A 26,040-nucleotide genomic window follows, 5' to 3' on the forward strand; every position below is an offset into this window, starting at 1 on the left:
CGAGTTCAAAACAAATCAAACAAGCCCCTCGGCCGCACTCCACCCCCCTTCTCCTCCAAAACGTCACTGGTCGAAACAAAAGAGTGGCTTCGGAAGCGGACGGGATGTTTCCAAAATACTCTCCGATCAATCAGGGCGGGAGGCCCTGAGTTTCACAGCAATCGTGTGAAGACAGGGAAGAATTGGGAATATATTAAAAAAAAAAATCGGTTTTAAAACAAATCAAAAAACAATAAAAAAAAACAATAAAAAAAAAACACAAAGTACTCAAGAGAGGAAGCTCTGCCTGGTCTTACATCGGTTTGTACAATCATCCAGGCGTTAGTCAAGCCCACGTTCCCTTCTGTGCCGAAGAGCTGCAGGCCCTGCTTCAGATCCCTCTGGGCGTAGTAATCAATCTGGGGATGAAAAGACATTTGTGTCAGCGATGGCGAAGAGCAAACATTGGGATAAATGTATCTAATAACTGTCATGACCGCTTCGCAGGGGGAGATGGTTTGTACAGCGGGAGATAGAAAAATCCTTACTCAAGCCCCGCAATTACACAAAATACAGACATCACAACATGTAGACTTTGGAAGGAGAAAGGCATTACGCACCGTTCCTCACACAAACCAATGCACACACCGACGCCCACACACACACACACACACACACACACACACACACACACACACACACACACACACACACACACACACACACACACACACACACACACACACAATCAGTGCCAACTCTCCTTTAGAAATGAGAGCTGTGTTTCCCACAGATGTGACCTGTCCCCCCTCCTCCCATCTGACCTATCTGGAACAGCAACAGAAAACCAAAACAACATGGCATCCGTTTCGTTTTTTTCGAACAGATCCAGGCCCCCTCTATATGTGGTTAAATTCCCGCTTCCAACATCCAACCTGAATTTAAACGCACAGTGTGATATTTGTCTCTGAAAGTGCTGTCAGAGGCAACAATGCAAAACAATGCCCGGCCAAACAAAGCACTCAGACAGGAAAGACAACACGGAGACAAAGGCACAAGTCATCACAAAACCATCTCAATTCTGCTACATCAGAAGAGGACAGAACACCACTGTTGATTCCTGCTGCACATCCAAATAATCCCCCACCGAAGTGGAGGAAGATGCCGGGGCGAAAATCCAACGAAAGGCTGGAAAGCCTTTCATCAGGCCTATTGAGTCCTATATCAAGCCTATTGAGTCCTACCACTGAGACCTTATTGAGTCCTACATCGACCCTAATGAGTCATACACTGATCCTAATGAGTCATACTATTAAAACCCTATTAAGTCCTACACTGACTCTAATGAGTCCTACACCAAACCTAGTGAGTCCTATTACTGAGACCCTGTTGAGTCCTACACCGACCCTAATTAGTCCTACACTGACCGTAATGGGCCCTACACTGACCCAAATGAGTCCTACACCAAGCCTTAGTAAGTCCTACTACCGAGATCCTATTGATTCCTACACCGACCCAAATGGGCCCCACACTGTCCCAAATATGTCCTGCACTCACCCTTATAAGTCCTACACCGACCCTATTGAGTCCTACATTGACTCGCCCCAAGCTCCCTGAATAAATTCTCCTTGCAAAGACATATTTTTTATGTGTATGTTTTATTATTTTGGTTAAAAACTAGAAAAAAGGATGAAATTGTATGCGTTACTTGTCCCATATTACAATAGTTTTCGTCAAAATGGAAATTGCATTCATGCATTTTTGTTGCATATGAACATTTTAGTTATATGAAGAATATATACATATGATATATGAATTTGATGATGTAATAACTCAAGGTACTACAGTACACTACCTATGATGTGCATCAAGTGGGAGACATCTCAACCACACATTCCTCTGAGTAACTTAAAAGCATTGAATAAGGTTCGATAAATGTAAAATTTCCAATGTAATTTGCTGATTCTTTGAATTAAAAGGCAGCTCCCACAGCAAGAAACAACTAGGGTGTATTATGCAATAATGCGACAATGAGCAGCATTGGATGAGATTTGGTTTTGGCTGCCACAACGTTGCTGTAATTGCTGTAATGTAATTAGATCATAACAACACGCGCTCTCAAAAATTATGTGGGAATCCAAAAGAATCCCAGAATCGTAGGAATGAAATACAGTACTGGACGCCATTACGGCCCTTTCTACTGCCCCGTTTGAAACCCTAAAAATACTCTTCATTTGAAACTAAGTGGCTCATTAGTAAGAAACGAGAAAGTGCAACGAGAACTGTGCGCAAGCACCGGCTGTTCTTTTAGCTCAGTACTGATGTTGTCCTCGGGATTTCAGTCGTCCTTTAACCACAGCGGGCAAGTCAAAGATGGGCCATCAATTATTTATGTGGAGGGGGTACAAGGCGAGATAAGAGATGAAATGTATAGGCAGACAAGAAAGAAGAGAGGGAGGGAGGGAGCCTGAGATGGGGACAGAGATATGGAGGGAGGGGACTGGGAAAAAAGAAGAGAGGAACTTTGGAGTTTGGGCACAAGAGGAAAGAACCTCAAAATGGAAACGTAAGAACAGAGCATGACCATGGAGAGCAAAGATAGCAGAGACAATATATAGGATCTACTGGACTGTGTGGGCAAACACTTAAGTGTCACAATGTAACCGTAAAGACAGCTTAGAGGAGGCAAAGACAGGAAAAAAATTTTTTTTACATGAAAAATAGCAGTTAAGAAAAAAGCCTCCACTTGTCGGTCATTTTACACGTCCATACATATCCACTTTGTCATAACTGGAAGAGGAAGATAGGGCTGATGATGGCGTTAAGTACACAGAGGCATTTAAAGAGAGAAATGGACTGTGTTCAAATTCCCTGTAGGATTTCGGGAGAACACACATAGCATATCTCACAGCTCCTGCTTGATTTAGATTCAGATGTTGGATGCCATTTTATTGTTTCCAGTGGGAAAAGCTGCAAAATATACGGTACTCACAGTACTGACACAGGTAGAAAGAAATCAAAGTTCCAAAAATATCTGATAAAAACAAGAGAGCTGCAAGAGCAGCGGGCTGCAATAGGGGTCTGCTGGCGCTGAAGTTACATTGATATTGATTTTAGGGCAGTCTTTCTATCTGCCCTTCTTGACCAAGACTCATTTCCTGGCAGAATTTGGCTCCTAATTGCATCCTTTAAGATCCAAATGCCATCGGATCCAGGTTACATTTCAGGATCCCGGAACATTAATTTGAGCGAAGTGTCAGGGCTGTTCAAGAGCATACATATATTATTTCAGTCAAATATTCTAGTCTAGTCATTTTTCCCGGAAATGGAAATGTCCTCAAGGTTTTGAAGGATCCCGGTATATTTTATGGTGGATGGGGCCAACTCTGCTCCAGCTTAAGTTAAGGCAAGTCAATTACAAACCTCACAGGGTGACCAGGGACAGTGAGCCACCTCTTGTCCTTGAGCAGTTTCTGTTTTCATTTTCCGTCTAATGCACTAGTATAATGGATTCTATTTCACTAGAATAGGGGATTATCAAAGTACATCCCATCAGATGCAACCAGTTTGGCAGCCGGCTCCGAAATATTCTGGGTGCGATTGGCACACAAGCTGGATTCTAGAGTCAAGAGGATAATAATGGAAAACAGATTATACCCATGATATCTTTAATCAGTTAATGGTTTCTTACATAAGATATTTGGGCAATTTCCTGGCAAATCCCTGGAAAAAGTAAGGTTAATTAGTGACAACTAAAACTTAATTGCCCAGAAACCTTCTTAGATCCTCATGTGTACTGAGTAACATTTGCCACAACAGTTAAACTACTTTTAGGTGTCTCCTTATATCTAGTTTAGTCAATGAAAACTTTATTTGAAATGTAGGTAAATACAGTACTGTATACAGTACACAGGATGGTCTGGCTGCCACTATGAAACAGGGTTACCTTCTTTATGAGCATCCAAAGCTGCTTTCACACAGGCACTGAAAACCTGAAATTATCCGGACATTAGCCGGAGGAGCTGTATGTGTGAAAGCAAATGTCGGAATCATTAGACACGGACATTACCCGGCCAGCACCCTACTACAAAGTCCGGGCAATGTCCGATTGAGCAGTATGTGTGAACGGAGCAGGTAATTGTCTGGCTCATTCACAGCGAGCGAGTGAGTGTGTCGCGTGTTGATGACGTCTCTATTATGAGGCAGTTATTTACCTTAGAGCGGATCTTTATGCACGGAGCGTAGCTGCTGCGTACTCCTTTCTGCTTTCTTTATTATTCCTTTCCTTTCCTCTCCCCTTTATATTGCGGATACATATCGATGCAAAAAAAAGCCCAACTACTGATAAGTCTGTCGCCTCGTCCACCATCTTGGGTGTGATGTCAAGCTCTGCAGCATCATTGCGTCACATCCTGCCTCCTTAACGCTCTACCCAGGCTCCGTCCCACGTATAAACCAAACAGATTATTTCCAGGTGGTGTAAACACATCTGACACGGACAATCTCAGTTTTTTTGCTCCATGTGTGAAACGGCAACTCGGGACAATGTCCGGATAATCAGGTCCTGACATTGTCTGGACAATGTCCGGTGTGCATGTGTGAAAGCAGCTTAATTGTACTATTTTAACTCTTTTGTCTTCACTGGTCAATTTGTCATTATGGATGGTCATTAGGAAGCAAGGTTGTACCATGTGTCCACGGGTACTGTTTGCCATCATCAATGCTTCTGTGACTCACCTGGCTCATGGTTCACCTTGCAGAAATTCTGGCTTCTTCAAACACACCTTATTCTACACCTTGGCTACTACTGCTGCCACCATCGCTACCACAACCATGAAGAGATGTGTCCTCCAGGCCTACTGGCTGCCTGCACACCCACCCACTCCCCACATCCTTAATTGGCTGATGGCCAGATTGACCTTTGATGTCTCACATTGATCATTTGGTTTTAAGCTTTAATTGTATTCACTTTATTACCACTACATTAGGAGAGCAATGAGAACAGCAGAGGGCCCAGGACGGGCCCCCTGAGGGACACCAGTGTCCATTGCACTCTGTCCAGATAGAGTGTCAATAGTCCCATCTCAAGGTTTCTTACACTACACTCAGTTTTTGGGAGTTTCTCCCTCCATCTGGGGGCTCTGCGTGAGGAGGTGCACTTTAACTGTCCTTTGAATGTTGGTCTGTACAGCACTCTCAAAGTGAAAATTGTATATATATATATATATATATATTTATATATATATATATATATATATATATATATATATATATACATATACATATATATGTATAAACTTGACTGGAATCCTCCAGCTGAATTGCAGTAATGCTGGATTGCAGTAATGCTGCTAAGACACCATCTTATCCCACACACTATTTTTGGATAGGACTGATTTACTTTTGCTGCCCATCCAATGGAGAGGTTATTTACACACAAATTGAATATACTGTAGTATAATACATTTCGGGATAATCTGCGCTCTGATGTATCGTGAATATTCAGCCGTTAATTATTAACTTGGATGTTAACAGCATTAACAGTGTTCGGCTATTTACGTTGTTACATTGAACTTCCTTTCAGAGATCAACAAAGTCCCTATATATCTTTATAGCCAATCTGTGTAACAGCAGGGGGTTTCCAATTATTGAGAAGACAGAATCACAGTTTATTTGTAGATCACAGCATGTGCTATACACACAACACATGCAAAATCGTAGTTAGGCATTTTTAATGAATCCTGTTTTGATACTATTTCTAGGTTAAGCAGACCTTCAATCGGCATTCTCCTGTTGCGTATATCCACACACACAAATAATGTAATGACCTTGCTTACAGAGTTTATTCCCTTCAAACAAATGTAACCATTTTTCCTAAAGGGCAATCAGCTCTCTTTGCGTTTGATTTTGACATTGCCATAACAGTGTTTTCTATAAGTCTGATGAGTGGGTAGTGAGGGTTTCGAGTAACCGCATGCCTACGGTCCACATGACACCAAAATTCAAATGGTCTAAATAAACTCAAACTGCATAACTCATAAGGGTCTGGGCAGGTAATGCTGAGCTTTTTGCAACTGAGAAAAAAGTGAACTAGAGAGACCAGTGCACACAGGGCGGAATTTGATTCATCATCAATGGTGCCTAAATGTTTGAATTATCAAGGCTGTGTCAGCGTCAGTGGAAGTATTAACTACCACTAAATAATTACTGATAATTAGTAACCGCATCATCTGTGTATTTAAAAGGTTGGACTTACAGACAGACAGAGATAGATAGATAGATAGATAGATAGATAGATAGATAGATAGATAGATAGATAGATAGATAGATAGATAGATAGATAGATAGATAGATAGATAGATAGATAGATAGATAGATAGATAGATAGATAGATAGATAGATAGATAGACATAGATAGGCAGGCAGGCAGGCAGGCAGGCAGGCAGACAGACAGATAGATAGATAGATAGATAGATAGATAGATAGATAGATAGATAGATAGATAGATAGACAGAAAATGTCGAAATATACAATAAAACGGTTGACGGTGCAGAATAGAATATAGCAATATACACTAAACCTAATGATAAACAACAAAATATATAGCTTAAAAAATAATAGAAAACGATAAAATAGCCACTCCCTCTCCTTTTGGAACTGTTATTTACAAGCCCAGAAGGCCAGTGTAGTTAAAATAAAGTAGCCTCTGGTTGCCGTAGCGACACTTTCATCAGGTATTGTGTTGGAATAGCCGCCCATTCCAACACTACTCTGATGGCCCTCGTAACGCACACAAATGTGAAATAAGACAACCCAGTCATTTTTTTGTGAGCTGCCTGTTGCAGGCAATGGAAATGTAAGTATTTAATAAATAATTTGGCTGTTTTCCTTCTGTGTGTGTGTCTGTTAAAAAAGAACAGAAAAACAATAAAATGGATTAATAAAAAACAAAAATAGAAGTGACCCAAATAAATTAACCAGAAAAATGTGTTTTTTCATTTACAATAACAATAACAAATTAAATAAAGCTAGCAGTGAACCAGGAATCTGAACCTATGATAAGAAACTGGTAATGTACAATAAACATGACTAAACCTTAAATATCAGCCTAAAAAAAATAGAAGAAGTCAACGACCTAGAATTAATAAATGTATTCATGCAAAATGTAGAGGTATGAATTAAAATCACTTCCTTAAGGCACCACCAGCGTCGTAGTTTGATTCACAAGTGTTGTGTCGGTGTTTCCTTTTAACAGTAAAAGATAGCACAAAAGAAGGGAGAGCAGCGCAAGGAAGGACAAAGCCCAGTCCCAACAGACGCAGCCGTTAGTCGGTAAAGTTCTCCCGATTGAGATTCTTTGTTTCAGTGCTCAACAGAGCTCAGATCTCAGACCCAGCTGTGCGGAGGGCCGGTAAAAAAATGAATATACATTTGTTTGTGAGATCTGTACAAAATTAAACTGTCTTTCACTCAGTCACTAGATTTCTGCTGGGAAATATGGACGGCAAAAGAAAATCAAATTTGACCTCACAACAGGTCACCTCTTGTCCAGACCTTTAATAATAAAAATGTGCAGAAAACGTATTTCCTGACACTCATAAACATTTTCTTGCACCCGGATCCAGATAAGAAGAAATCTCCTGTAAATGTTATGATACGCGCATCTGAGCAAAGAGGTTGCGAGGGTGAGAGTTTGAGAGGGTGAGAGGGTGAGAGGGTGGGAGGCGGAATTAAGAATCACCTCACGCGCCTCACATCATCTCAGTCCGACAGTCCTACTCTACCTTCACCTTGATGTCATCCTTTATGCACCTGTGGAGGGTGTGTAGAGCGAGGGAATTTCCCTCCTGAAAAGAATATTTGCCAGAACGTGAACTGGGAGGAGCAAACTAGGAGCAAACTACATCAGTCGGTGCTAAAGGAGTAAAATTAGTTTTGGATCTGAAAGCGAATGTACACCGATCAGCCACTATTAAAATCACTAATAAGCACTAATATTGTGTAGCTCCCCCTCGCGCTGCCAAAACAGCTCAGACCCGTGGAGGCACGGACTCCACAAGACCTCTGGAGGTGTCCTGTGGTTTCTGGCACCAAGACGTTAGCAGCAGATCCTGTAAGTCCTGTAAGTTGTGAGGTGGGGCCCCCATGGATCGGGCTTGTTGTTCCAGCACATCCCACAGATGCTCAATCAGATCGGACCCTAACCCCGCCCATCCACATGAAGTAGAAGAAAACGTGATTCATCAGCCCAGGCCACATTCTTCCATTGCTCCATGGTTTCGTTCTGACGCTCACGTGCCCATTGTAGGAGCTTTCAGAGGTGGGCAGGGGTCAACATGGGCACTCTGACCGGTCTGCAGCTACGCAGGCCCATATGCAGCAAGCTGTGATGCACTGTGTGTTCTGACACCTTTCTATCATAGCAGCATTAACTTTTTCAGCAATTTGTTCTACAGTAGCACTTGGACCAGACGGGTTAGGCTTCGCTAACCACGTGCATCAATGAGCCCATGGGCGCCCATGACCCTGTCGCGTTCACCGGTTTTCCTTCCTTGGACCACTTTTGGAAGGTACTAACCACTGCATACGGGGAACATCCCACAAGACCTGCCGTTTTGGAGATGCTCTGACCCAGTCGGCTAGCCATCACAATTTGGCCCTTGTAAAATTTGCCAATTTTTCCTGCTTCCAACACATCAACTTCAAGAACTGACTGTTCACTTGCTGCCTAATATATCCAACCCCTTGACAGGTGCCAGTGGAACAAGATGAGCAACGTTATTCACTTCGCCTGTCAGTGGTTTTGATGTTGTGGCTGATCGGTGTAAACAGATGAGTAGATTCGTCATAATAAACCGTTGTATGACTGGTATGGCAAGGTGATAGATAATGGAGCTACATTTGTCATCATCTGCTGTTTTCAGGATCTGGTTCAACTGGGATCGCAGGATTCTTGTTATAATAACCCTGTTTTTTCTGCAGCTGTGTTTAGCACATTGCAGCTGTATAGATGAGTCTTCAAGGCTCCGACCACTAACTGTACACATAATAAAGAAGTTAAAAAACCTTGCTGCCCCCTTGTACAGAATCCCATAGAAGATTGCTCTTGTTTTGTTTCATCTATAGTTCTGCAGTTTATCTTTCATCGCATCACAGCCTTTGAGGGTGTCAGACCTTGGTTCAGGGAACAATAAAAGCCACTAGAACGACACAATAAACTCCAGATTTACACACAGTTGCGCGCAACGCTCGCAAATCCCTTCTTAACAAGTACCACCCTGACGTTTGATTATTTTGTATGTATACTGTTATTTTCTCCAAAGGTCTCGCTGGAATTGACTGGAGTCATTAAACTAAACCTGCGACTCCCTCTCCTTTTGGAACTGTCCTTTACAAGCCAAGAAGGCCAGTGCAGTTAAAAGTAAAGTAGTCTCTGGTTGCCATAGCGACACTTTCATCGGGTATAGTGTTGGAATAGCTGCTCTGTCGTAAAGCTCATCATGGGGAATTGAACAGGACGTGCGCTAGGGTCATGGAGACTGGACTGCCGGGAGGCTTCCAGGCGGTCGCCATGGAGATGGAGCAGGTGATAGAAGCAGTACAGCGCTTAAGTAACCACTGTCGCTTGGCAGGTTAATTTGAGAAAATTACGAGAATATTGAGATAATAAAGATTGTTTTGTGACTTCCGGTCATACTGGAATTTAACATTTATATGCACACCATGGGAATGTAGGTGCACTTTCTACATCTTAAAGGGGACCTATTATGCAAAGCCAACTTCTACAGCGCTTTTGCAGTTACATTTGGGTCTCTGATGGCCCTAATAAGAGTGTTGGGTGTAAAAAATAATTCTGCTGTGTGTTTCTTTCTGTGTGTGTGTGTGTGTGTGTGTGTGTGCGTGCGTGCGTGAGCGTCCGCATTAGGATGACTATATAGTAGGCTGCGGCGTGTGATCCGAAACCGCAGATGTGTTTATTTTATTTATTTTATTTTATTTTCCGACATTTCCGTAGTTGAATGAAACAAAAAAGCCCCAAGCCCCGTCGTATCCCGCTCGGCGCTGCTTCAGCACGATGTATGTCGGCACAAACTTTTGAATGAGGCGCATTGTGGATCCTATACGAGCAAAGATTCAGCAACTGGATTGATTATTTGTCGCCTCAGATTTGTTCCGAAACAGATTTCGGTGCACTGGTACGGATTGGAACCCGGAGTAAAGCGCAAACCCCATTGGCTCACAGAACTAGAGGCCTTGGGAGGGTGGCTCCTCCCACTGAAACAGCCCATTCCCAGATTAGACGCATGTTGGAATGGCTCGAATGCAGAATCTGAGTGGTATTTTCAGCAAAAAACTAATAACATAATAACATAATAAAAAATAAAAAAACATAATAAATAAATAATTATGATAAAATAATAAAATCTGTTCCACGCAGAAGTTCAATTTGGTCAAAAGTCCTCCTTTTCTATCACAAAAAGCCGTGCTTTGGTAACTCCAAGTTCCAAGGTCTGCTATCCAAGAGGGCCTTTTTGATACCTTCTATTTCACTTTTTTGACTCTAATGTAGTTTTTCTTATTATTCCATATGCTGAGACTTTTTTTTCCCATAATTACACTGAACAGATTCCTACATTTTGTGCCTACAGATTCCTCAGAGTGTGGAAAGGAGGAGAATTTGCAGAGAGCATTATGAAGGTCCTGTCTGTTTGAGGAATATCTGTGGAAACACCAGCGAGAGCTCGCCCCGAACACCCGAGCCGCGGTGCTTTTAAAGTTTCTATCCCCGACTTTAACAATGTTCTGTCACCACTAGCCCTCCTAGGATGGAGGAAATCTAGATAAAGCTGAATTATTTAGATGCCTTCATGACAGGGCTCACGCTGAAACATCGCGGGGGAAGGCGGGAGCGGAGAGAAAGGTGAAGCCCCACAAGGAGCGACATCCACAGCTCCCCGACTGCGAGTCCAGAGAGCCTCGAAAAAAACCAGAAACACAGCACAGGCTTACGAAAAAGAGGCAAACTGCTTGTTCAACACATCACAGTAGGGAAACGACGCCGGCCCTGTCACCATTAGAGCGGCAGAAAAAAAGACAACGCTCAATTTGAAATAAACACAGGGCCAAACACTCCGGCGTCAAATAGAATACGTGGAGAAAGAGTGGAGGAAATAGCAAAGTTGATTTTTCTTTTACATTTTTTCACTACATGATATACAATATACAGATAAACAAGAGTGGCCTTGGCCTTAGTCCCCGGTGAAAAAAAACAGTCTTTGGTCCTGAGCCATGAATAATGCAAGAGGAGTGGTTGGGAGATTAAATCGAGATTCATCATTACACTTCATGCATCCTCCACTCTTCCTTCTCTCTCCCCTCCGTTGGGCAACATCACCATCGCCGCCTCCAGGGGGGCTGCATTGTATTTAACCCTAGACTTTGACTCGCAATACATCCCTTTTTCTTGTTTTTACTACGGGAACGCTTTAGTTCGTTCTGAATGTAAATTGTATTCCGTTGAGAGGGGATCAAAGCGCTGCCCCACAACTGCAAAAGTGATTTAGTTTTCCGACTTTGAACATAATTACTCCAATACGCAATGAAAAAAGGGAGAATGTTACATTTGCAATGGTGCAACAAAAAGTAGGGCTTACTAACTAATTGTTTTGGAGATACTTTATGTGGAGAAATGACCTGAAAAGCTTTATTAGTTCAATTTTTATTTCATTAAATTTTGTGAAACCAGCGCATCAGCATGAAACCTCCTCAGGCAGTGCTTCTCAACTGGTCTCGTCTCATCCACATTTGTCCTGAAGTCATTAAGTCACAACCCAAACATAATTGAATATGTTTATAATGAAGCTTTCCTGCATTTTAAAAACACTACAAAAAGTGCAACAAGGGCTAAAACCCCAATTAAATAAAAGGTAATTGAAACAACTTCCCCGAGCTTTCAAAATGAGGCGTAGCTTCATTCTTCGGGGCAAGTTCTGCCAGACAACTGGACCACGCCACATGACTTCCATGCCCTTATGGGCTGGCCTATTTAAGCAGCCAATCACTCCTGCCCTACTGTGCATGCTTTGCTGTGCTCCCTCCATGTCCCCTGTTGGGCTCTACTCTTCTATCCAAGGGGGGACTCGAGCTCATCGCTCCTATATTTCCAGCTCACTAAGCATGCCTCTGTTTGAGTGATGAGCAGTGGAGCAAGGACGCCAACCTCAAACAATGCTTAATAGTTGTCCATGAGAAACACTGACAGCAAGAAAACGAGACCCAATTTCAGATTGGGATCGGGACATTTCCACGCATCAAGATTATTCTCAGCATGGTAGATTGTTTGGGGTTTTTTGGACATCAGACATTCTCTCCACTCACCATTTGCTGAACAAATCCATCCTCCCCTTCCACGTTGAAAAGGCGGGCTTGGTTTTAGATAGATGGTCTTGAACTTGCCCCTTAAATCTATTATTTAAATCTTATTTGAAAATGTGTGGGAAGTGGATATTTACTGTAACGTATATTAGAAAGGAGGGCTGGATTATATGAGACTTTTCTTTATTCCTTGACCTGTTTATTTACTTGTGGAAATCATCCAAAATGGATGAGTTGACACAAATAAAAATTTATGAACAAGGGGAAAGAGTGAGGATGTATGGATTTCTTTTCTCTTCACTGCAGCCCACTGAGCTCCTACTTCCCACTAGATGCACAGCGACGGAACAAAAACATAGATCTTTCAACTACTGTTGAAACTATTTTTTCCAAAATCACTACTATGCATATTTTATCCGGCAATTTCTGTAAACAGCATGAGGTTGCCTTGGCTCACCTTAGGAAAACCTCATCCACCACCAAGACCACTCTAGACAGACAGACAGACAGCTAGATAGATAGATAGATAGATAGATAGATAGATAGATAGATAGATAGATAGATAGATAGATAGATAGATAGATAGATAGATAGATAGATAGATAGATAGATAGATAGATAGATAGATAGATAGATAGATAGCTAGATAGATAGATAGATAGATAGATAGATAGATAGATAGATAGATAGATAGATACAGTTTGAAGACTCTTACCTTGTCTTGATAGATGAAGAAAAGCATGATGGACAGAATCTCTAGGAAGAAGATGAGCAGCAGCAGGATAAAGAACTGTGAAGACACAAAATGGGTTGGAAGGGGGCGAGAGAGAGAGAGAGAGAGACGAGGATGTATGAGTTAATTTATCGGTGCAGCGGGGGACCTCGCGGGAAGCAGCGCGGCCACGTGCAGAGGATGAACCTTTTGTTTCCCACCAAGCGCAAGGCGGCGCGGGCGGCGCTGAAAAGTGAGAATGGAGCCGGGGAGCATTAAGAGGAGGAAATTGGAAAGACAAGGAAGATCAAAAGGTGTGAGGCTGTTTGGTACCAATATTTGGAACTGGCAGCTCCGAGGGGGGGATTTTGGGGTATATGATTTACAACATTGCACTATTTGCTCCATATTTGTTGAAGAAACCATCTTTTACAGACTGGGAAACAGACAGGAACACACACAAACTCACACACACACACACACACACACACACACACACACACACACTCACACTCCACACACCACACACCCACACACACACACACACACACACACACACACACACAGTGACTAGATGAGATGCTTGATGGGTGATACATCTTTCCCCTATGTGGCCACGTGAGTGCTTAAAAGAGTTACGAGCTCATCCATCAAGCACTTTGCAAAGACGGAGTGTGTCTCTGGCCCAGGGGAGCGTCTGCTACACGGAGAGGGTGAGAAATTTTAAGAGCCCCACAGAAGGACATTAAAAAGTTAGACAGTGAGGTCAAAAACGACCCGAGAGGTACGGAAAGCGGGAAAAACATGGCGACCGCGCCGGATTGGCATTTCCCTTCACTAGAAGCGACATTGGGAGCGTGAGAGGTGCGGCCTTTCAGCACCGTCAGGAACAAACTTTCAGCGGGGAGAAGGGGCGGACGGATTAAAGATTTGGTGGCTGGAGGTGGAAATCTGACAGGGTGCCACTGGGGAACACAACACCACCCGCGACGTCCATACATCCAAGGAGGGCAATCACTCAAATGACGGTCTTCAGGAGCAGCGTCACACATACCTCACAGCTTCGAGTGACTTTACCATCCAAACTCTCAAAGAACAGGAAGCGATGCCGATCCACGGTCTTTAACTGATTTTTTCCTTTGCCGAGGAAAGGGGTTTTTCTGTCGTTTTCTGCAGCAATTTTCCGCGGGCTCACATCCCGCTGGAGCGACTCGATGTTTTCTCACGAATGCTGCCGAGCCGTACGGAGTGCACTTCCAGCTGGCTGGGACTGGATTCCCAACGCGAGCCAGACCGGCCCCAGATGTGCTCCGGAAGATCCCGCAGCCTTCCCATTCTGCATGCCTGGACACCGTATTATTTCCTCATCCAGATACAGATATCCGACATAGATCCCGTTTTAATGCCGGGTGCCTTTACGTCACTTGTCTGTCTGTCTTATTGTACGACACACCAACCCATACCAAGCCCAAATTCCTCGTACGTGAAAACATACCCGGCCAAATAAGTTGTTTCTTACGCTGATTCTGCAGCCATTCGGGGTGCACCCCCTGAACTATTGCCCATTCCCTATAGCAACAACAAGAGAACACAGATGTTTTTGTATCATTTTTTTTTCCTTAATGGCATGTTGTTCTACCACCGTCATTGGCAATTCTTTCAGACTATGAAAGTCCAAGTGAGATTAAGGGACCCCCGTTAAGAAAGGGAAAAAAAATTCAAGCAAGCTGCTACTTAGAAAAACAAACAGAACCCTTCCCCCGCGACGCTTCACACACACTTCACCATTCAGTGGCTGCTAATAAGAAAAGGAACTAATCTCTTTAGAGACACAGGACAAGGCTGAATTGAGAGGATTTGTTGTTGTTTTTTTTGACGGAGAAAGGCAGACTTTTTTCTGCTTTCATACTATGAAACTGAGGAATAATAAATTCCAAATTCCAAGAGGCAACCTTTATCAAACGGGTTGCAGCAATTAACTGAACTGGAAGAAAAGTCGCATGTGATTTTCTTTGAGGGAATATTAATTGTAGAAGCGGTAGCGGCGTTCAAATTCAGGGATGGAGGTAGAAGGAGGTGCTGGTGGATCCTTCTTCACAGCTTAGGTGCAAATTGAATTTACTTGAATTGCCGGATGCATCTCATCAAGTAATTAAAAGTAGAAAATAAATAAATAAGAGATTACAAAAGGCAGACTAATTAGATTTGAAGCTGCATTGCAAAGACTTGCTCTGCGAAGAAATACTTCTTTCCGGAAACTGTTGTTTTATTGAACCGCATAACCTGGATGACACAGACAAGTGCAACAGTGGTGAAGATGAAATCGATGGCATAATGTCAAAAATACACAATAGGGTTAAATAAATAAATAATGGATTTTAATTTGTACTCATTCGATTTTACAGAAAACAAGAGACTGGCTCCGTGATGGTAAACCCAGCATCACAAACTGAGACCAGAAGGACCTTTGTCGCAAAGAAAACTCACCGTAACAAAATTAAATCCATGGTAAATGATGAATTGGGATTGTTTGCCGCCAGTTGTCGGGCACAGTGGCTTCAACTTTCCTGAGGGTTTTCTTTCCAGTTTTTTTTTTTTTGTTTGTTTTTTGGGGGGTTTTCCGCCAGCTTTCTGTTTACAGCCCTGGCAGAAACATGGTGGGACTTTTGGACAGATGCGCCTCCATCGGCGCTGTGGGAGGGAAGCCGCAGACAGGTTCCCCCTTTGCGAGAACAGACCTGGCTGCAGGACAGACCTCGGTCAAAATAATTAACAGGAATACAAAAGCATATCACTGTCTGAAAAGTGGATACAGGCTGCCATCGCCTGCACGCGTTATCGCCTTTTGTGCAGCAAACCATGAAGTATGTTGTCTCTACGACAGCCACGTTGTCTGCTCTTGACCATTTTCTCTCGTTGTTTGCAGCAGTTACGCGGAAAATGCAGAGTCAAATGTCTCATCCGAAACACATTTGACCCGTTTATTCTAACAAACCACAACAAGCACCCTCGGAATTGCTTTTGCGCCAGTATTTCCCAATATGATGTGGCTGTCAGCGCCAGGGCCCCGTTCTCAACTGCCGACCCTTTGACGACGACTTACAAGCCACAAAACGCATAACAGAGCGCGCAATTTTGTCGCAGCGTCATCCCAGAATATCCCCCGCTCACCACAGTACATCAACATTATATTGGTCGACGCACGCAACTACTGCTTCAGGCTTCATGCACACGAAACGATAAATCTGCCGAGTATATCACACACCAATTGTCAACAACGTCGTAAACCTTTCATTAGTTCAGCTCTAAAATTATGAATGACCGGGCTTTGACATTCAACGCAATGTCGCTGCTGCAGGACGCGAGACTGCACAACACACACTGTATTTCCAACATCTTTAATGATGTTATCTCTCTCCTCCATTTGCAAAAGCGTCCCTTATTTGTGTTGCCCTTTGTTTATCTACAGTATTGTATGCATGCTTGCCACATATTGACTGAGAAATTAAAAGAAAAAAAAAAAATTGGAAATTGGGGATTACTACCTTGCTTGCGATTAATGTGAAATCGCATTCTGAAAATATTATTCCCTCAAAAAAAATTACAAAAATGATCCCTCTAAAGCCAGTTTCACACCGATTCCCTAGTTGGATCCTCCCCCCAGTGGCTGCTAGACGACCTGCATCTGAGTTTCACGTCACAAAATAATATTTTGAGACATATTATGTCTATATTTTCCTGTACAACCGCAAGTATTTTGATTAGTTGTATATTTAATATATATTTACTAGGCTATATAAAATGTTTCCATAAATGAGTTTGATACGTAAAAGTACGAAAAAATAACAAGTACTTAGAATTCACTTGAAAATATTCATTAAATGAATTGATAGTGAACATGGTAGCATCCACGGTTAACGTTATTGTTTTTCAAACGTCATTATTTTATATGCGTGACTTAGATTTAAGGACGGTTCCAATAAAAAAAGGTGACTGACACAACTTCCCTTAGAGGCAATTCCTGTAGTAGTGTCGTACCAAAACTTGTCGCAAGAGTTTAAAATTGTGAACTTATCCCACAGCCTCAATCACAGGCGGAAATTCCGCACCGCATCGCGTCACAGCGTTTCATCCACACTTAAACCTGTCGTACATGTACTCCTCACTTAACAACCAAGTTGCGTTCCTAGGACCAGGTCGTTAAGTGAATTGGTCGATAAGCGAGGACCCGTGTTATTTGGCGGTAAGGGGGCGTGGCCATTGCGAACGCTAGTGTAGTGAATACTGACATACTGCAGGAACGAGACTGAGTACGGTGATGATATGTATATAGTATACAGTGTATACAGTGTACAGTATATAGTATACATAGTATTTATAGTGTATACAGTGTATATAGTGTATATAGTATATATAGTGTATAGAGTATATAGTGAATATAGTGCATATAGTTTATATAGTATATAGTGTATATAGTGTATATAGTGTATAGAGTATGTAGTGTATATAGTGTATATAGTATATAAAGTGTATATAGTATATATATTATATATATATTATATATAGTATTTATAGTGTATACAGTGTATGTAGTGTATATAGTATATATAGTGTGTATAGTGTATATAGTGTACATAGTAAATATAGTGTATATAGTGAATATAGTATATATATTATATATATTGTATTTATAGTGTATACAGTGTATATATTGTATAGTTGATATAGTATTTATAGTGTATACAGTGTATGTAGTGTATATAGTATATATAGTGTATATGGTGTATATAGTAAATATAGTATATATAGTCGATATAGTGTATATAGTAAATATAGTGTATATAGTAAATATAGTGTATATAGTCGATATAGTGTATATAGTAAATATAGTGTATATAGTGTATATAGTAGATATAGTGTATATAGTGTATACAGTAAATATAGTGTATATAGTGTATATAGTAAATATAGTGTATATAGTATAAAGGGTGATGCACGATGAGGTGCTTGATGCTGAGACGCTGCCGGGGGGGCATAGTGGGCTGCGAAGGAAAATTATATATATAAATTCTAATATTTATGAAAATGTAAGTCTTCATTTTTTGGCACTGATTTGACATGACATTAATTTTGCAACTTTCCAACTTCCCTGTAAGATCTTTCCTGCAGAGCCCAAGCAGGGTACAGTATATTTTGGGAATATCAAGAATCATTTTATTACCCGTCTCACAGATGCACTGCACTCACGCACGCATGCCGGGAGTAGTGGCTGGAGAAATTCAGGCATTTCTCCCCTCCCAGGCATCCTTCCTGCAGGGGCAGCCTTCACTACGTTGGCGCCCGGGGCCAATTCCAGGCGGTGGATCCGTGTCGTGGTCAGAAGAGTGTTCTGCGTGTTTTTAATTGGGGTTCCTTTGTTTATGAGCACAGGGGAGCACATGCAAACTCCACACATAAACGCCCCTATTCTAGAAAACCCCAGCGCAGTGCCAACAACGCCCCAGGCGGGAACTGAACCCAGGACCTTCTTGCCGTGAAGCAACAGCGCAATGTGCCACCGTGCCACAAGGACATGTAGTTATTGCTAGCAGAGAAAGGCATGAGAGAAGCGGATAGATAAGATAACAGGAGAAACAAATGTGACGACTCAACCTGGTTTCCTATAAGCCGCGTTAGTTCGCTTTTTTTTTCTTTTTTTTTGTGGGGATGGGGGGCGTCAAGTGCTTAAAATCTCAGGGAGGAGCGCTCAGCAAAAATAAAGAATAAAAATTGCCTGCCGCTGCTCTACACCATGCATGCAAAAACAATTCTGCTTGGATTAAAATGATTAAAAAGTTTTGCACAAGGAGAGAAAAAAAAAAAAGACAGCTTGTTATGAGTGACAAGGTGGAAGAACCATAGAATGGAATCCAACCTGAATAATTCATGGCCAACTCATTTTCATCCGCATCACAACTTTGCAATTTGCATTTCTACATGATTGAAACAGATTTCCTTCCATTGTTTTGATTTTATTAGGACAGATCTAATCCCGTAAGTAAAGGAGCATTACCATATTTTAAAAAACATAAACATGTCAAGCAGATGTACATTATTAAATTCAGAAGTTGTGTAAACTTGTGTTCTTTTTTAGATATTTTCTTTCTCATGGAACAGCATTTGAGATCACAGCCTATAGGTTGTGTCATTTTAATTGTCTTTACAATATTGCCATGTATATTTTGTGTGCTTCTCTCTCTCTCTCTCTCTCTCTCCCAGTGGGTCTTCCTCCGAGTTGAGTTTCTCCGTCCACTGAATAAAACATTTTCTATAACTGCCACCGTTGTGTACCGTAGATGTGTACTTACTAGAAGGACGTGTGGTTGCCTCGAGAGCTCAGTGCACTGCAACTTAATTAAACACAGGCACATAGAAAACACACGAGCAAATTAAGAAAACATCTTCACCAATCTATAGGGCTAACCCTGAATAATCGACCAAACGGTAGTCGACCAGAAGAGTCTTCGTCAACCGAGTTTTTCATTGGTCGGTTGGTCGCAGGGAAAGAAAAACTCCATTCGGGAGCTGCGCCTTGTCAAAGTTTACCTTAAAACCGATCAGCCACAACATTAAAACCACCCATCGGGGGGTCTCTACCAAGGGGACGCTGACACCGGGAAAATTATCTTCTGTACACCACATTTCAGTGCAAATTACATCAATATATAAATGTACTGTATATGTGAACATTAATACAATTATAATAGGGCCCTATAAATTTAACCGATGTCATTTTTAACCTGTGTAATTAACAGGCCGTTCGCATTGTGCGCACAGTGCGTGTAAATTAATTTGATATTTTAAAGGCTGGTTATTAGGTTTACAATGGTAGTTATAACATTCTTTCTCAGCCCTGGAACTCAACCCATTTTCTGATGCCCCATAAACTTATATTTAAATAATTAAATTCATATCATAAATGTGCAACGATTAGTCGACGGCTCGGAGAATCTTTAGTCGGGGGCAGCCCTACCCTATCTGACAGCACATGTGCAGCATTTAGAAAATGCGCTGCAAATTCAGACAACATACCACAATACAGACACAACCACAACGTAATTATAAAAAAAAAAATATCGCTCGGACACCCTCTGTCCCCAGGTTCAATCCCCCTCGCGTGGTGGCACTGTCTGAATTTGCAGCGCGTTTTCTAAATGCGGCGCACGCTTGGGTTTTCCTATTTGTTTGTATTTTCTCACGTTGCGGTGTGTTCAGTTCTCAGGGCCACCGTAAGGACGCCCGCGGACAGAGCAGACTCCAGTTATTTGTCTTATGACTTGGTTAGCAATGTTGTGATCGATGGCTGGCGAGGGTTTCGGGATGAAGAGTACTCTAATCAAAATCTTGCAGGGATTGATTCCTTTGTTTTTCGGCGGCCGGCTGTGATTTCCACCCAGTGTAAAAGCCTCGGCGGCTACTTATCTATTGGCACGACACAAACCCTGACATCCACAGCCCATCAGCGGCTTCCCAGGCCCTATCTTTAGGGATCTCGTTGCCTTAGGACGTGTATTGAGGGACTTTGCGGCTGGGATAACTCCATATTCTTTTTTTTTTTTCGGTGGTTCTAATCGCTTTTACACCCTCCGTCCCCGGGTTCAATCCCTCTCGCGTGGCAGATTCATTGTGCGCCAGGCCGACGTGAAAGGTTCTCGTGGAGTGCGAGCTATTTGCTCCCAGCCCGCCTCCAACACTCTAGATCTCAACTCTCCGAATAAGCACCGCCGCTGCCCTCTGAGCCACGGCGCGATTGGCCGCGTTTCATTTGTGTGAAGTACGGCCTTAATTTTCCAGGGGTGGGCGTCCGCAGCTCGGGTTCTGCACCTGTGGGTGCGTCTTGTGTCTGCGGGTGGTGGGGTGAGATGTACAGTGCGTGTGCGCTTGGGCGGTGCAGGGTTTATGCACCTGGGGGGCTTTGCCTGGGGGCTGGGGGGGTCTTCTGTGGCTGCAGGGCAGGGTGCTCGGGGCTTTTCTGTAGCCGTGGGGTGGCCAGCCTGGAGGTGCTATGATATAGTTCTGACCTTATACTCCAGAACCAATTGGGACAAGTCGGAATGTGTGTGTGTGTGTGTGTGTGTGTGTGTGTGTGTGTGTGTGTCTCTCACTGGTGGAGACACACAGACAAACGCACACACGCACGAACGCACACACCCACACACTCATCACAGGCACACACACACTACCAGCTTCTGCCTCAAACAACCTCCTCATTCCATCCTTCTCCCTTTCTCTCCTTTACTGCCATAGCCATCACAGGAAGAGGCCACGCGCCACAATCACTGTTCCAATTTTCGTCGACTTAATCATGTTTTGTCAAATACTGATGTTTCTATGTTTATGTTTTGTCAAGTGCATATTTTTTGGTTGTCTCTGTTCATCCGTTTCACCCGTGGAGAGACGGATAAACAGGTCACAGAGTTATTGCAGCAGTTCTTGATGATTTATATAGAGTGGTATTGCAGGTTGAGAATTTGAACTCCACTTGCAGATTAACTCTGTTTTGGATGCAATGGCATGCAAATGATCTGTGTGATATGCCAATCATGCTGAGAGCACAGGTAGAAAAAACAAAAAAAACAAAATACGTTTAGCGTAGCGTGATAAAAGAGAAAAATTGGAGTCTTTCTTTCTAAACTGCTTGTAACGTGAAAAATATAATAATATTGACAATATATTCACTGTTCATTTTCAATATCAAATGGAAGAGGGGCTGTTTGGTCAACCGATAATACACAGGATCTGATGGTAAATCTCTTGGGCTGAGAATGAGGCGGTTTCACAGGGAAACCCAGGTTTGCCAAACAATATTGCCAAACACACTGGTCCCTACTCACTTTAGGAGATCATAAATCTCCATTAACCGGTTCCAAATGGTTAAGTTGGGCACCAAGCGGCGCCAACAACTACGAGTGTCCATGTGAGTATTTTACTGAGGTTGTCAAGTGTAAAATTCGTTTTCCAAACCGTTGGTTCAGTGACGTCCACTACACCTCCAGGCGACCTCAACAGTGCGTTCTGCCGTCCCAGAACCATCACCCTCCAGATCCACCATATCCAGCACCCTCTGCAGACCACGACTCCATGTATGCACAGACATGGCCGGTGGCTGGGACCCATCCCAAATCACCATCACCAATACCATACGGGCCCAATGGCGTGAATGTGTTTCGGCGCCACTGAGAGATCCGCAGAGAGAAGATAACAGCTCTAAATAAAATATGGCTTAATAAAATAATTGGGGCATACAAGAGGAATTTATTGGATGAAGTGATGGTTGGGAAGTTTTTTTTAATTTTTTAATCTTATCCTTTTATTGACCCTGCAGTCAAACGAAAACTCACATGTAAAGCGTGACACCAGAGTGCTTTCAACACCGCGATCCAAAATTTACAAGGCAGCGGCTTTGATTTCAGATGCGGCGAAATTACATTACTCACAAAAGCCATCGTAACATTTGCCTACGCCGAGCGCAGCCGTAATTCCAAAACATTCTCGGAGGAGTCTCGCAGTACTCCCTGCCCTCGTCAGTGATCATCACACTAATTGCCTCCGAAATGAGAGGGGAGGGGAGTCTTTAGAAACCTTCATTAAGCCGCCACTGATCTGTCACTCACTGGGGCGGACTAATCAGACGCCTGCGCTCATTATATTGACACAGCCCATGGAGTTGTCTGGTCACCAGGAGGAAAATGTCACACTATGGTGCTAATGGCGGTCGGTCACTGCTAAGGCTAAATCCCCTGAGGTCCAGAGCCATCTTTTTCAGTGCACTTTAAACCATTTCCTGCACACAAAGAAACGCATATGTGGAGAAAAACACGCGAACGTTAAAAGTCGAATCATGTAAAAATTTCTATGCCCGTAATTATTTATACATGCTGTGGTATATACCGGATTGGTTGGACGTACTGTGTTTGGAGCAACGTTTAAAATGTGCAAATCACTGAATAGGAAATCTTTTTTTCAATAATTACTATATCCCTGTATCCCTGCAATACTGCATCCATTTTACTGATCTGAGCCATTTTTATAACTGCTTATTGCTGTTTAGGGTCACAACATTTAGTCCATTTTCCCTGCTTACTTTTTTTCCAAATTTGGCAACCTTCACTCATTTTTTTTTTTACATTTCGTGCATTTGTACATTTTCTTTGTAACTTCATTGACATCACATTTATCTGCTTGTTTGGTCACATTAACTTATTAAACTCTATATACACACATACACAACTCTCAGCGAAAAAAAACTTTGCAATACAAGTTCACCGACCAATCATATAAATACACACTGAGTGAAATCAGCCTCCGACTTGTTGCAAAAAACTCAAATTTAACAGCCCACACGTTGTTAAATGTTTGACTGCAGGTTTAAGCTTGGAGGTCGGTGCGGAAATACTGTACATTCACATCCCATTGATCTGGATTATGGCGTAGAGTGGGCTATTACTCACCCACCTCTTATAAAATGCATAACAGGTACTTTCAAATCAACTAAATATGAGGCAAATAACAGCCAATGACACATACAAACATTTACCACTATTAGGTTGAAAGAGAGTGAAGGGAGGGCATGTGTGTCTCTCACAAACCTAATGAGTGCAGCTCTTATAAGGGATCCACAACTTGAAAATGATTTGCTTGTAGGGAACAGATCTTTAAAACGAGTCGGGAGTCTGGAGTCACTTTCACAAAAGAGTCATTCATTCATTAGTTCCCTTCACTACTTGGGAATTGCAACCACAAATACAGGTATTCAATGTCTGTATTTTGCGAGTCCGAACGTCGATTCGCGAATGGAAAGAGTGGTGTGCCGAAACAAGCTCCTTTAAGATTTGATTTAGCGAGTGGGGCGAGTGAGACAAGAAATAACTGGGGGGGGGGGGATTTTGCATTTGTGCACTTGTGTACACTTTGGATTCCACCAAAATAATTATTTCGTCGAAATAAATCATTTTGACGGATGTTTGGTTTTATAGCCGGAATTCAGTCTCCAACAGAGCTGAACCAGCTCTTCTGACACTCATTCTTCATTCACAGGAAGTCCTCCTCAGTCACACTTTCAGTTGGTATAATGCACATGACACCAACTGAAAGAGTCTGAAAATCAAACGATTGTTTTGGCCGAGTGACGCATCGAGGACCGAAAATCTGGAAAAAGAGCCAAAAATTTCATCCTCAGCTCTTACAGTCACTTAGTTGAGGACGTCTTAGTCACCTGAGTCGCATTTGCGGGGACTCACCATGAGAAGCAGCGGGCGGCTCTCTTTGACGGCTCCTACGCAGCCCAGGCAGCCGATCACCATGACGATGGCGCCTACGGCGATGAGTAGATTGGCCGCCGAGAGCGAGGGAAGGGACGACGACAGCGTGGCAAAGTTTCCCTGGGTCACCGAGAGCCACACGCCCACCCCCAGGATGCCACAGCCGCCCAGCTGGAGAGGAGACACGAAGAGGGCAAGGGCAAGCATGAGGATGGGGAGAGGAAAAGAGAGCGACAAATTCTAGAATGCAGCTAGAACAAACAGGCATTATAAACAGACAGTATACACCGTCTCTCTCTCTCTCTCTCTCACACACACACACACACACACACACACACACACACACACACACACACACACACACACACACACACACACACACACACACACACACACACACACACGCACACACACACACACACACACACACACACACACGCACACGCACACACACACACACACATCTTCTCACCAGGACTCCCCAAAGGCAATATGATCTACTTGGCTAAATGCATGATTATTGTTCTTCCCCCCACTTCTCTCTGTTTATATTTCCAGCTGTAGCACCAGATCCTTTTAATGAGCTCCTTTAGCTGAAACTAGGCCAGGGCCTGCGTAAACAGCACTGGCAGCCATTGTTTTGTCCTGCTGTCATTCTGACAGGTTTGCTTAAACTCTTTGCCACCAGCACAGGACGTTTCAATGACTTGGAAATGACGGGCCGACGAGCTTCGCGCCGTGGAGGGAATCGGTCCCCGGGGTGATTCCTCCTAATGAAGATTGGGCAGTGGAAAGACAGGCCGTGGAGAAAAAGGCTTTTTTTTTTAATGGCAAGGATGGATGCAAATGATTCAAATTGAGGTTGAGATAAAGAGTAAAAAGAGGTAAACAGGCAACGTGGTGGTGTGACAGGTCAAGCTGCACAGATAAGCCGCTCTCATTTGTCCACGACAGTCAGGTTTTAATATAAAGAGAAGGTGGGTGGGTAACCTCGCCTCCTCTGCACTGACACTGAGCACCTGAACCCCTCAGGGCTGCGTAATCAGTCGCCTCCTGTACGCCCTGTTCACGTATGACTGTGTGGCCACACGCAGCTCCAACGTCATCCTCAAGTTTGCAGACACCACCATCCTAGGTCTCATCTCCAACAATGATGAGGCCGCCTATAGAGAGGAGATCAGCGTCTTTAGCAACATGGTGCCAGGACAACAACCTCTTCTGCAGGACTATGGAGATGATCATGGACTTCAGGAAGCAGCAGGGGAGGGGTCACGCCCCCATTCGCGTCGATGGAGCTGAAGTGGAGAGAGCCTCCTGCCTCAAGTTCTTCCGTGTGTTCATAAAGGAGGACCTCACCCGGTCCAGGCAAGTGGACCCGGCGGTAAAAGCTGCCCAAAAGCGCCTGTACTTCCAGAAGAGACTCAAGAAGTTTGGCATGTTTGCAAAAACTCGCACCAACTTCTACAGATGCCCCGTTGAGAGCATCCTCTATGGCTGCATTATTGCCTGGTACGGCAGCTGCTCCGCCGCTGATCGCAAAGGCCCTCCAGAGGGTGGTGGAGACAGCGGAGCACATCATCGGCTGCCAGCTCCCCTTCGTGCAAGGCATCAGCAAGATGCCCGAGGAAAGCACAGAAAATCATAAAAGACTACAGCCAGCACAGGCTATGGATG

At 43.2% G+C, this 26,040-nt stretch overlaps 1 protein-coding gene across 2 annotated transcripts in view; it reads right to left on the reverse strand.

The window, feature by feature from the left end:
• tspan4a (tetraspanin 4a) overlaps positions 1-26,040 on the reverse strand; it is a gene marked incomplete at its 5' end in the record, with an annotated part of 110,263 nt that overhangs the window by 23,226 nt on the left and 60,997 nt on the right. For both annotated transcript variants that reach the window (XM_079998205.1, XM_079998204.1), the window contains 3 exons: positions 297-398; positions 13,070-13,144; positions 24,346-24,537. In XM_079998205.1, coding sequence (XP_079854331.1) covers positions 297-398; positions 13,070-13,144; positions 24,346-24,537 — 369 coding nt within the window. The remainder of the gene's footprint in view (positions 1-296; positions 399-13,069; positions 13,145-24,345; positions 24,538-26,040) is intronic.

This window comes from Zeus faber, assembly GCF_960531495.2.
Source record: "Zeus faber genome assembly, chromosome: 3".
NCBI classification, from domain to species: Eukaryota; Metazoa; Chordata; class Actinopteri; order Zeiformes; family Zeidae; genus Zeus; species Zeus faber.